The sequence below is a fragment of the Nyctibius grandis genome, chromosome 7 (assembly GCF_013368605.1).
Source record: "Nyctibius grandis isolate bNycGra1 chromosome 7, bNycGra1.pri, whole genome shotgun sequence".
Taxonomy (NCBI): domain Eukaryota; kingdom Metazoa; phylum Chordata; class Aves; order Nyctibiiformes; family Nyctibiidae; genus Nyctibius; species Nyctibius grandis.
Genome location: NC_090664.1, coordinates 33,423,207 through 33,436,028, shown reverse-complemented (window position 1 = coordinate 33,436,028; position 12,822 = coordinate 33,423,207). Strand labels below are relative to the sequence as shown.

The 12,822-nt window shown below is 38.4% G+C and overlaps 1 protein-coding gene across 3 annotated transcripts in view; it reads left to right on the top strand.

The window, feature by feature from the left end:
• CDK14 (cyclin dependent kinase 14) overlaps positions 1 to 12,822 on the top strand; it is a 343,381-nt gene that overhangs the window by 222,207 nt on the left and 108,352 nt on the right. For 2 of the 3 annotated variants that reach the window (XM_068405279.1, XM_068405281.1), the window contains exon 12: positions 11,608 to 11,656. In XM_068405279.1, coding sequence (XP_068261380.1) covers positions 11,608 to 11,656 — 49 coding nt within the window. Of the gene's footprint in view, positions 1 to 224; positions 325 to 11,607; positions 11,657 to 12,822 lie in introns of those variants that run through there. The other variant, XM_068405280.1, reaches the window with a different exon arrangement.

The window sequence follows — 12,822 nt, the reverse complement described above, 5'->3', positions numbered from 1 at the left end:
CCCAGACTATGGATTTTGTCAGCTATTAATGTAATATTTATACAAATGCAGAATGGGGACAGGAGGAAAGATGCCTCCAAGACAGAAAATGGTCACTTGGTATTTTCACCATTTCTGCATGGTGTGGTCTTTGTTCTCTCAGATACTTTCCACATCTGTGAAGTATGTAGATTTGCAAGTCAGAGTAATTACTATTCTCACTGGCAATTATTTAATCTTTCTAGGTCCTGTTAACGCAAAGCACTCCAGAGGAAAAAGCCCTCTTTCGTACCAATGCTATGTTCTGCACTCCTTTTGTACCACCCTATATCCTTCATGGCCTTGGTAAAAGGATTTTTTTTTTTGTCCTACAGTTCCTTATTTGCTGAGTTTAGAAATTACAGCAATAGAAAGCATAATCTAACCGAACAACCAAAACTTGGCTTATATACCCCAAAACTGAGTAATTGGACTTTATGCTGGTAAAGTGTGGAATGGTTAGCAGCAAAACACATCACCTCTGGGATCGTACTGGGGTACCAGCATCTAAAGAGTGCTCTGTACAAAGTGCTCTGACCTACAGGCTGGGCTGGAATTGCACTATTTGCTCATGCTGTTAGGGTAGTTGGAGCTGTTTGGTCATGGATACCAGGTTCTCTGTTGCTTCTTAAAAAAATGCTTTCCTTCATGCTATTCTGTGCACAAAAGTTTTCTGGCTATGGCAAGGCTGCATTGTCCCCTTCCACAGATGCTCAGCCAGCCATGCTCCCCTCCCTGTTGGTCTGAAATTGTTGTTATACCCTAGAGAAAATTTCCTCAGTGTATGGGACTGAAAGATTCTTCTTTCCCGATCGACTACTTTGGAGCAAAAATTGAGGTTAATGCTTTAATAGTACATTTAAGATGATTTAATCTTTTCCTTTCCTTAGCAGAAGAATGCAGGAGGGAACCTGAAATGTCTTGGCAGATCTGAACCAGTTCCATTACTTAAGATTTGTGAAATTACTGCATTTAAATATAGATGATATAGGGTTAAGTAACTCCTGTGCTTTGTGTGTCTTTGTGAGTTTTAAGACTGATAGCTGCAAACAATAAGTGTGATAAATTGAGAAGTGCAGAGAGCACTGGTGATGACGATATCAACATGCACCCAGGTAAGGCTTTGATGCTATAAACTGAGTTGTGTAAGCATAAAGCAATAGGATTTGAACAGAAAGTATCAGTGAGAAATAGTTACTGTAGTTAACAAAACGCCGGGCACATTAAATGCCTGTGGAGTTGAGAAGACTATTAGGAGTAGAAACAAAATTTCATTGTATTTCTTGTTTGCATACAGACTTAAATAACTAATTTTCATGCTGTGATTTGATAGGGCACAGTCCTGTGCTGCAGAGAGCTAATCACAGGTTACTAGGAGAAACATGTCTGAAAAACATGGCATTAGTCTCTTCTCTACTAGAGTGGCCAAGGGTCTGATTATTATGGAAAGCAGCCAGTGCATAAACAACAATGATCTCTGACATCTTAACATGCGGGAACATTTCTGAGGCTGAATAAGAAATGTGTTCCTAAGGCTAGCTGTGGGTGGCTCTACATTGTCTACATCCCTAACCTCAGTGATTTTTAACAGCCTGTAATTGTAAAAATAAAACTGTCATAATTTGGTTTGTCATTTAAAAAGTCAGAAAACAACCTGCTTTGAGATCTTTGATTACTTTCTATCTTACAAATACTCTAAGTAATATGGGAGATATTTAAAGCTAAAAGTTGGCCTGGTCTTTTGAGCTTGCTCTGTGCCTCAGCCTCGGTCCTCTCGGTTTTTGTTTGCACCTGTGCACACAGACACACATGCACACATGTCCTGCTTAGTACATTACTTAAGGATAATCTAAATAATGCATTTGAAAATCCTGAAATACTTCAGAAGTATTTCACTAACTTTGCATTACCTCTGTGATTCACTTTGAAGCTGTTGTGACTGCTATGATCTTGAGTGGGACTTCCTGTACTCACATATCACCAAAGAAACCCAGCCATTCAGGATCACTGTGAAAGTAAATTATCTGCCCTCAAGTAAGACAGCAGTTCGAGGAAATTATGAACAACTGTTAGTTGCTGTTTCAATAAAATCTTGGGGTTTCATCCAGCTTAGAAGCCCCATGTTACAGGTTATTGGACACAGACACTCTAAATGATGAATATGACCCTCTGACACATGACTTTGAGAACATGTTTTCACTATTTATTCTTTTTTTTTACAATATTTTAAGAAATATCTAGATTTGCTGCACTAAAGCAGATCTAACCACCGATTGTATCACTGGACCAATGTCTCCAAGAACAAAATGAAACGAGGCATCTGCTATGTCTCATCTGCATGAGTGAAGATGAAGCACTATTCCGAAACAAGCTGCTTCCTTACCAGTCTTGTGTCTGAGTGTTCCCAATTTTTGTGTATTATTATCTCCATTGTCATTAAATCTCCCATTTTATTTAGTCTGGGGTGTTACCTTCTTTTCTTCTCCAGCCGTTTCTCCTGGATTCAGAGTCCTGCCCAAATAATTGAGAAAAATAAGCCTTTGGATCAACATCTACACTTAAGTCAAGTTTTCGCTTTTCCTACATTCTCAATTAGTGTTTGGGACTGAAGATGCAAAAACGCCACCCTGGGAAGTTAAATAAAGATTTATCAGAAGGTACTGTCAGTGAGCAAAGCGGGAGAAGGTAAGATTTGGTCACAACGGAAGATAAATGAAGTGATGGTGGCCATGAAGAGATGGGAACAGTCAAGGAGAAGAAGTAACTTGTTAGGAAGGTGGAGAAAAGTGAGAATGCTTTGTAATGTTCACTGTGCATCAGTTTCATTACAATACTGTCTCTAGGTGAAAGAAAGTTAAATATTTATTCTTAGGCTGATAGTGTAGGAGACTGAACCTCACTATGTTCAACAGATGATCAGTTACACTATAAAGTAATACACCTGAAAAGGTGCCTTTATGAGACAATGGAAACATCCACTGAGCACTGATTTTTAAAAGAGAATCCCTAAAGTGAGGATGAAAAGAGTTAAGAGACTCTCCTTAAGGAGAAAGCAGAAGACAAAAAGAAACTAGAGAAAAAAAAAAACAGTATTCATGGGAAATACTGCATAATGGAGTCTGTCAGAGATTGACAGATGCTTTGTGGATTTATTAAAAAATCCGAAGTCTGTGACTGACAAAACCACTGCAGAGCTGGTGTTCTAACTCAGGAATTCTGCTTTGCTTCCCAGGTGATCAATAAATATAGATTTGGTTTAGAAATATGATCTGCCTACCTGCACCTTAACAGCTGATTGATAGCCATGTTTTTTCAAAGGATTAAGTCTTCATTTAGAGTAGGGCTGGGCTGAGAGACTAAACTTTGGCACAAATCTGTGGAAATACTGTATATGAGGACACACGGCTTTTCAAACTTTCATAACAGTTTTTCCTATAAAGTTTCACCAAGGCCTGTCAACAATTTGTTACACACTGAATTTTCGGGTTAAAAATGGGCTGGATGGCCAAGCCCAGAGAGTGGTGGTGAATGGGGCAAAGTCCAGCTGGTGGCCGGTCACTAGCAGGGTTCCCCAGGGCTCAGTTCTGGGGCCGGTGCTGTTCAATATCTTTATAGATGAACTAGACGTAGGGATTGAGTGCACCCTCAGTAAAGAGACGTGGGGGTGCTGATCGACAGCCGGCTAAACATGAGCCAGCAGTGTGCCCAGGTGGCCAAGAAGGCCAATGGCATCCTGGCCTCTATTAGGAATAGCATAGCCAGCTGGCGTAGGGAAGTGATCGTCCCTCTGTACTCGGCACTGGTGAGGCCGCACCTTGAATACTGTGTCCAGTTCTGGGCCCCACACTTCAAGAAAGATGTTGAGGTGTTGGAGCGAGTCCAGAGGACGGCGACCAAGCTGGTGAAGGGTCTGGAGGGTATGACCTACGAGGAACGGCTGAAGGAGCTGGGGTTGTTTAGCCTGGAGAAGAGGAGGCTCAGAGGTGACCTTATTGCAGTCTACAACTACCTGAAGGGAGGTTGTAGTGGAGTGGGAGTCGGCCTCTTCTCCCAGGCAACTAGTGATAGGACAAGAGGACATAGCCTCAAGCTTCTCCAGGGGAGGTTCAGGTTGGACATTAGAAAGAATTTCTTCTCAGAAAGGGTCCTTAGACATTGGAATGGGCTGCCCAGGGAAGTGGTGGAGTCACCGTCTCTGGCTGTGTTTAAGAAAAGCCTGGACATGGCACTTAGTGCCATGGTCTAGTTGACAGGGTGGTGTCAGGGCAATGGTTGGACTCCACGATCCCAGGGGTCTCTTCCAACCTGATTGATTCTATGTGATTCGGTGAATCAATATCTTGTTTGTTTACATCTACACTGATGCCAGTCAATGTTCGCAGGCAATGTGGGATTCTCTGCTGTTAAACTGTTAGGGCAGCCTCTGGCATGCCTTTAGTGCATGACAACTAGCACTTCCAAATAATTAATTCCTGGGCATGGTTTGGGAGTTAGTGTGGGCTAGAGCCCATTACCCTAAGAAGAAGAGAACCACAACCCAAGGGAAGCAGAGTTGTCAGTGTTTTCACCGTTCTTTAAACAAAATTGCATGAAACTGAAAAGTTAAAGTAGCTACTATATATGCAAGGGAGCCAGGGTGAGCACTGCTAAAAGGTGGAACCATTTAATATAAAAGTCCGGTGCTTCAGACAATGCTGGCTATTAAAATTATATCTGCTACTCATGCTCAGTAGAGAGTTTAGAAAACAGCATCTATCCTTCTTCTTTACGTAACCTGCGCTCTACTACAGCAGGTGCTTTTGGAAGGGAGGGGAGGAGAGGAGAGGGGGTGGGGTTGGAGGGTAGGGAGTTGAAGTAATTTTTCTCAAGACATTTGGCATACAAAAAAGCAAAGTTTAACTCATGATTATGATAAAACTCCATTTGTGGTTGAACTTCAGTAAAAACTCCAATTGCACATTAGTGCTGCAAATAGTGCTTGAAAATTTGCTTGTCAGCATGGATGCTTGTCTTTATATCTTCAGCTAACATAATTTAAATATTTTTAGGATTGAATCTTTAATAAAAATAGCATATGTCTTACATATCACAATATAATGTTAGTCACTTTAGACTTTTAATTTAAATGTAAAGAAAACACGTTTAAAGAAATCGTGCATTAGACTTTTCAAAATATTAATTATGGTGATGTTTAAATATTTGCATTTAAGCTAACCACATTTGGTTTAAAGTAGAGAAGAACATTAATCAAGGAATGCATATTAGCCAGCATGTTTTGATTAACAACATAAAAAATGCCTTGAAGTCAAACTGCATTTTAAGTTCTTTGGTTTAGACTAGAAGCTGATTATCAATAATGCTAAGAAGGAGCTAAAAAATCAAAATGTGGTCTGCTTCTAATTCCTTATGTAGCTTTCCTTGCCTATTCTAGGTCCTTTCAAGGCAAACGTGGCAAAGGTATAATAGTTCATGTGTTTTTCTGACTGATATAAGAGAAAAAACCCTCATCTTGTTTTATGTTACTTAAAATGCAACTGCTTATTTTTTCAGTTCTCACAGCAGACCCGTAGTTCCTTCAGTGGTCTGCTAATAAGCTCACTAGTGAGTTCTGCTGAAATTCGCTTCTGTTTGAACCCATCCTTGATGCAGGATATTGATACTGTCATTTCTAAGACGACTTAATACAGCTGAGTGTAATGGATGAGCTTTCTGGCATAGGCCTTTTCTCCCTCCAAAGTCTTCAAGCTGAGTACAGTTGGGGAGCAGTTGTTTTAAGAACATAATTTTTTTTGATGCATCAGGTTTGTCAAATCAACCAGCTCAAGAAATTTCCTCCCTCTCTTCCATCTTAGTTGCTCACTTCTGCTTCCATTTTGCAGTTGTTATTCCAACAGCTTTGTGGATGATACTGTTTGTGGGGCACAGTCGGGCACACAAGGCATTGAGTAAGCTGTGCTGCGAGGCGTGAAGCAAATCCTTTGACTGCCAGAAGAACGTTCATGTAACTGCACCACCCGGCATCTGAGCGTGTTGTGTTTAGTGCCCAGCAGAACAGTGAATCTTGGCTCCGAGGCTGAGCTTCTGAAGGTGTTGATGTAATATATTAGGCTACTCCTTTTCTATACTCTTTTAAAATCTTAAGAGTAAGCGGTATGCTACAGGAAGATCACGCAATTGATACTTCTTTCCAATAAGGAATATGCGTACTGTATGTTTGCTCTTATTTATGCAGTCCTATGCAGGGGTCTCTTTACACAGCATTTCATTATGAACTCACCACTTGATTAATCAAGATTTGGCTAACTTGACCTTCTAAGAAGCAAATGGGAAATACTTCTAAGTGCTGTGGGATTTAAACAAAAAATAAAATCTCTTCTTCCTTCTTTTGTTTTACATAATGAAAAATCACCTTTGACTAGTGAAATACAGCACCCACATGAAATGCCAGCTCTTTAACAGTGAGACATGGTTGCTAGTGAGGATGATGACTGTATATTTGGGATAAAAATTACTGAGGATCAAATTTTGTTTCCTGAATTTGTTCCCAAAAGTTTTTCAAATATTTAAGTGTTTGCATAAAGGAAATTAAAATCACGCTTCTTACTTTAAATTTCAGATAAGTTTACTGTGTCAGTCATCAGTGTTTTTATTCAAAATAAGCACATTTAATAATAATAAACTGAAAACATTTAAACTCTAGTATATATACTCACAATTTGAACTACAAAAATTCAAAATACATTTCAGATCAAATCTTGATCTATAAATACATTTTTTTAGGTTTCTTTAATCTCAATGTTAATAAGAATGAGCAGCTGCCTCAGCAAGATGATCTGCCTCACATTCCTGACAGTGGCTTGCATGTGCTGGAGGATGGTTGTTTGAGTGGTTGATGATGTGAGTATCTGTGTGAAATTCTCGCATGTGCCTGTTTGCCTTTCATTTCTGAAGGAGGGTTAGTAAGTTTTGGCTACATGGAGTTTCTTCCACAAGGTTGGACCGAGATTTGGACTGCCTGTGCTGCTGCCTTTCATAATGTAAGACTTTTTGGGGGAGCATTCATGGTAATTCTGCAGTACTTTCAGGATCTTGCATACAGTCAGGATCTACTGACTGATATTGCTATTTTTTGTGATCAAACCAATGGGAGCATCTGAAAAACAATTACCAAAGCTATATGCTTGAAGGTATCATAAAATGTGATTTTGTGCAGTTTGTCAGAAACACATATGTATAGCTTTGGATTTGGTTGTATTCATCAAGCAACAAAAGACAGAGGCATTCATACAGGTGCGTGAGAGTAGTTCACGCTGAAAAGTAACTCAGAAGAAAAATTGTGAGACTGAATTCCAGTTCTCTCATTAATTGGACACAAGCAGAGGTTCGTTAGATAAAAGCTGGGAGGTTACCTCTTTTTTTGCCTCTGTTGTAACTGCTAGATTGGTGTTCATAGGTGTGTTATATTGTGGTTTCACAGTTGAGGACTTAAAAATCTGGATCACGATGGAGAAACTCAAGGACAAGATTGTTGTAGCTTCTCTATTCTGGCAGCTCTGAAATAAAAATCAGCTGCTTTTGTTACTGGGTTTTTTATTCTCTGAAGAAGGATTAATTCAGGAAAGTACTAAGAGCTGGCATGTACACGAGGCTGGGCTTAATTGCCACAGTGGTCCCATCTAGTTATACTGTCTGTGAGAGTTAACAAGATTCTGGTTGGAGGCATGACCACAAATTGTGTAGAAAAATTTGAGCTGTATTTTATCAATATGTGATTTCTTTCCTTATACAGAACTTAAAACGAGGAGCCGCTTGATATCGGTGGTTAGGAGAAGCATGGTCTGCAGTCACACAGCATATAAACGGAGTTTGAAATTAAGGACTCAGGACTAAAATGTGCCTCTCTATAGAGAGGGTTTCACCCTTTCCATGGTTTCACCTAGTTTTCCCTCTCCCTGCCTGATAAATATGGTCAATAAGGTACTTACTTAAAAAGAGATTTAGAGCAGAGCAGTAGAGTGAGTAAAGAAGGAAGATCTCTTTGAGAAGTTTGTTCATTTTGCTTACACATGTCCCTCATAACAGCATTTACATAACTGGTTCCAGTGTATCACTTTTTTAGGAAACACTCATCTGGCATGGCAATAGTTTTTCAGTTTCTTGCAGAACTGAAACAGATCTTTGGACACTAAGGCCTTAAGGCAATTTGGCCAAGTAGTTGACTCTTTGTTTTCCTCCCACAGTGAAAATAGCTTAAATTGATTAGAGTGAACCTCTGACAGTCCAGTCAGGAAAATATGTTGTATACAATACTTCTCAACTGTTTTAAGTGGATGTAGCTCTACTGAAGTCAGCGTTGCTGTGCCAGTTTGAACCATCTCAGTATCTGACGAAACATATTGCAGAATGACAGGTGAAATCAAAATCTGTCTTTCCCCACATCTACATTAGCTTTTCAGCAATGATTCAAGTCAGTTAATTTCTCTTTCCACCCAGCACTTCTTTGCACCAAAATAGATTAATGTGCAAATCTGCACTTTATTAGCTGAACTCCCATGTATGTCTTGGGCTTGTTGTTACACAGTACTGTGTAGCTGCATGTTATTTTTCAGTCCTTTGTCATAAATGAATGGGCAGTTGGACTATTCACTTATAAAGCATAGAAAGTCTTTATTTTCTTCCAGTTTTCGTGGGTAAGTATCTGCTTGCATAGATATTTTTAATTCACATTTGTAAACTTAAATTCAAGGGTGAGCTCAGGCCCTGCTAAGGCCAATGCAACTTGGCTATTGACCTTACTGGAGCTCAGGCTTTTCCTCTGGGGAGCAGAAGCTGAATTAGTAAACAACAGGTACAATTTGAATTGTAATGTTCCTCTGTCTTCTAAGTTTGGGTCGTGCTCTGAATGCCAATACAATGCTTGAACTACTTACTACAGAACATGTACTTAAGTACTGAGTTGTTATTTGTGCTATTGTGTATTAAAACCTAACCACAGACACTGACTCCAGTGCCATGTTACTGGTACTGAACCATGGTTGCATCTAAGAACGATCCTGATACTTTGCCCATTTGATTTAAAGACCTGCCTCGGGGCATTGGCACATCTGTAGTAGATGCACTGCATGCAATGTGTAATAGAGATAAAAATAAATTGGCACTTCCTATGGTTTTAATCTGGATGCCTCAGGTGTGGTAAGTTATGTACTTGTAATATGTGCACACAGAAAATTGTAAGGGAATATCTTCACTCGCTTCTCTTGGTAAGACTGTACCCAGCAACTTTTTTTTCCCCTCTTTAACCCTTACGTTCTGCACTCATTGCAGTATTGAGACTTAACAGAAAATAGAGAAAAAAACTACCACAATGGCTTAAATTCTTTATCCTTTTTATAGTATGCAAGCTGCCAAGTGCCTGGGATAGCTGACTTTATCAGTAATTGGAAAGTACTGTAGGGCTTCTAATTTGCAAGATGGAGAATAATGTCAGTAGTGTGGTATTCAATTTAAATGCTTCTGAAGTTCGCACCAAGTAATTGGTAGCATTTTCAAAAATGAGATATCATAAATGAATTCCAACATGTTAAGAAATGTGCACAAAATTGGCAATAAAAAATTTTATTTGGGGAGATATATTTACAGAGCAGTACATTTTCTGTTAGTAAAATATACCACATGACCTATAATTTATTTTTTCCAATATCCTAATCCTAACAACAAATTAAGATTTATAACACTGTATAACATAGTTCTTAAAAGTTCAACCTAATAATTTCAGTTTGTTGAGAACTGTGTAATGGTAGCACAACTGAGAGTTGCTGAGAGTCTTCTCTTTTCTTAGCTAAACATCTTCATTCATCTTATAGTGACAATAACACAGGGAAGTCAAGTAGGTGCTACTTTAACGGTCATCTACAATAGTCAAATATTTTCCAAGTGCAGAAACTTTTTGTTGATAATACAAAAAAAATCCCACAAAACAAACCCACAAAAAAACCTTTACAGACTTTTGTTTCATATGCTTATTTACATCTGAAATGGTATGACTATGTAGTTAGCATTTGGGGTTTTTGCTAAGCAAGTTATTTGAGTAAATTTAGACACAATGTTACATAAGTGATATTTGTAATTTATATTGGTGCTAAAACGAGTTATAGTCATGTAGCTTCCAGTTTCCAGTAGACTTGTCATACATAGCTAAGAGAGAGTGATTTCATTGTTTTAACTGCATCAGTATGGTTAAAACAACAAAGCTTGTAAATGTGAAGTGGCCCTCAGCCACAGTTTGCACGTCTACCACTTACTGAAAACTTCCGATAGCAGTGTCAGTGAGAGTTGAAGTTTCTGCATAAACCTTTTCAGTTAAAGGCAAAAAAAAAAAGTTATGAGAAACAAAATCATCCACATTGATGCTAGGATTTTATATATGCCATAGTTTTTGCATAGTTGTTGCATCTTTAGAACTGACTATGTATGAAGTATATATGACAACTTTAGAACTGACATAAGTGAAGTATACAAATACAGGAATTTGAACACAAGCCCTCTCAATATTTACAGTTGTTTTGCACAGTAAGATGCATGCACATGTGTATGCATATATATCTCTAAAAATACTATTGTAACTGTACAGTGTGCCTATTAAATGTCATGCTCATGGGTGGAGAGGAAGCAAAATTAATTTTTGAAATTTTATGGAGTATTTTGTAAGTTTAGGACTTCTTCACAGCAACTAATGCCATCACACTAGGGTAGTTGGCCAGTGCAAGTACCAGTTTCCATGGTAGGATTTCAGTGCAAATGTTATTATGTTCTCCAGCTGGATTGCATTTTTTTCTTCCTGAGAGGCACTTAGCTCCTGTTCAAAGGACTAACAGTACTGGATCTTCACTTCTGCAGCAGCTTTCATAGCATCTTCCTCTGCCAACTCGAGTCCTACTGTGAGCAAGCATCTTCTTGGATATGAGAGGGAAAGTACTTATATCTGAACTTAAGAACTTAATATTTGAGTAAATAAGCTGTCATTGTACTTGTTACTTCTGCTTGTTATTTATATGTGTTCTTCAGAAAATGAACTCTTACATGGCCATCATGTTTTGTGTGTCCCTGTGTGTCACACAGACCCACACTTACTCTCATGCCTTCAGAGAAGCATAAAAACATGACAGTGAGATCACAGAGGATTGTATTTCTGGTGAAGAAAAAAAAAATTTAGTTTTCAAGCTTCTTTTTTTTTTCCCTAGCAGACAAATACTACTTTAGAAATAATTGTAAAAATTTCCATTTCTGGTGATGCCACAGTAAATGAGTTTCATGTCATGATGGTTTGTTTTGGTTTGTTTGTTTATTTTAACAAGTTGAGGTTTTGGGGGAGTGTTTGGGGTTTTGTTTTGGTATTTTCTCCCTGTTTGTATGGCAATGGCTCCTATGCTGGTTTTCTTTTCCTGTCTTGGGACTCGAGCTGCAGTGTCTTGGGACTCGAGCTGCATAGAAATGATGAAATGATGAAAATCGACAGTAGATAAATATATGTGAAAAACAAATCCTGGTTTTAGTGTAAATAATTGAATGTGCCTCTTCTTTTTCTTACAGAACGGTTTACACAGTACAGCCCTAAAAATCTTAGACAAGCATGGAATAAGTAAGTCTTTTTTTTAATTACTCTCTTGACTCTTCAAGGATATGATTCATGCCAAGCTGAAGTTATCATAATTAACTTAAAATGGCTTTATCCTTTTTAATTACAGTGCGAATGTGGAATTACTGAAGTATTATTCTTTCCTTCTTCTGCTGGCTTTGAATGGTTTTGAATTGCCAATTACCTGTAAATAGGGAGAAACTGTATAGCGTAGTATTTTCTTCTTGGGGATGTCAGTTGGCAAGTGTATTGAGCTCGTTGAGAGATGCTGTGTTATTGCTTTGGGCCATCAGTTTTGAATCTTGTTTTCTCTGTTCCACTGTAACAATGAAGAGACTTTTAAATAACATGTTTCTAATCAACTTTGAGTATTGTTTCCACATAATCATCCCTTGTTGCCAGGTCCATCTAGTCATTGCTATGAGCTGATGACCATACTGTTGTATATTTTAATTATCATGGCTGAAAAAAGTCGATGTGAATTCACTGCCTTTTTTTTTTAGCTTTTAATGTTTCCTGAAATTTGTCACATTTGCATCAGATGGACACTGGTACAAAGGTATTGTGCTCAAAATCCAGAAATGTTGCTTAATAAGCCAGGAATGCCTAACCAATCATCTGTGTAAAGTTTACTAGAAGGTTTCTCAGCACATGAAGAATCTTTGTAGAGAGGATATTTGGGCAGCACTGTATTGGGTGATTAACATCTTTTATATTTTGAAGAAAGCATTCAGTTTGAGCCGGATGAGCAGGATAACAGCTATGTCAACAACGTTTCTTGCCAGAAAAGTTAGAATTTTTCTCCGCTCTTTTGACCAAAACAGGGTTAAGCCTTTGCTGCACCAGCATTGCTGTTTTCTTTCTGATACTCATTCAAAATTTTATTGTTGGTACCAACTGGCTGTCTTGGTAGTTTATCAGAGAGTTCAAGAGATAAATCAGCAGGAGTGTCAACCTCCAAGTTAACCACTGAAGTTGAAGATACGTGAAGGAACTTCCTTGTTATCAGGAAAAAAAGTTTACTGGTAGTGTGAAAGTCCAAATACTTTTTCAGTATCCTAATGATTAGCAATAACAATGGAGTGCATGTACAGCTCTCAAATTCATAGCATGGTCACTTGCACAAGATGTGATGAGGTTTATACGCACTTTCCCGTTCTATTATTTCT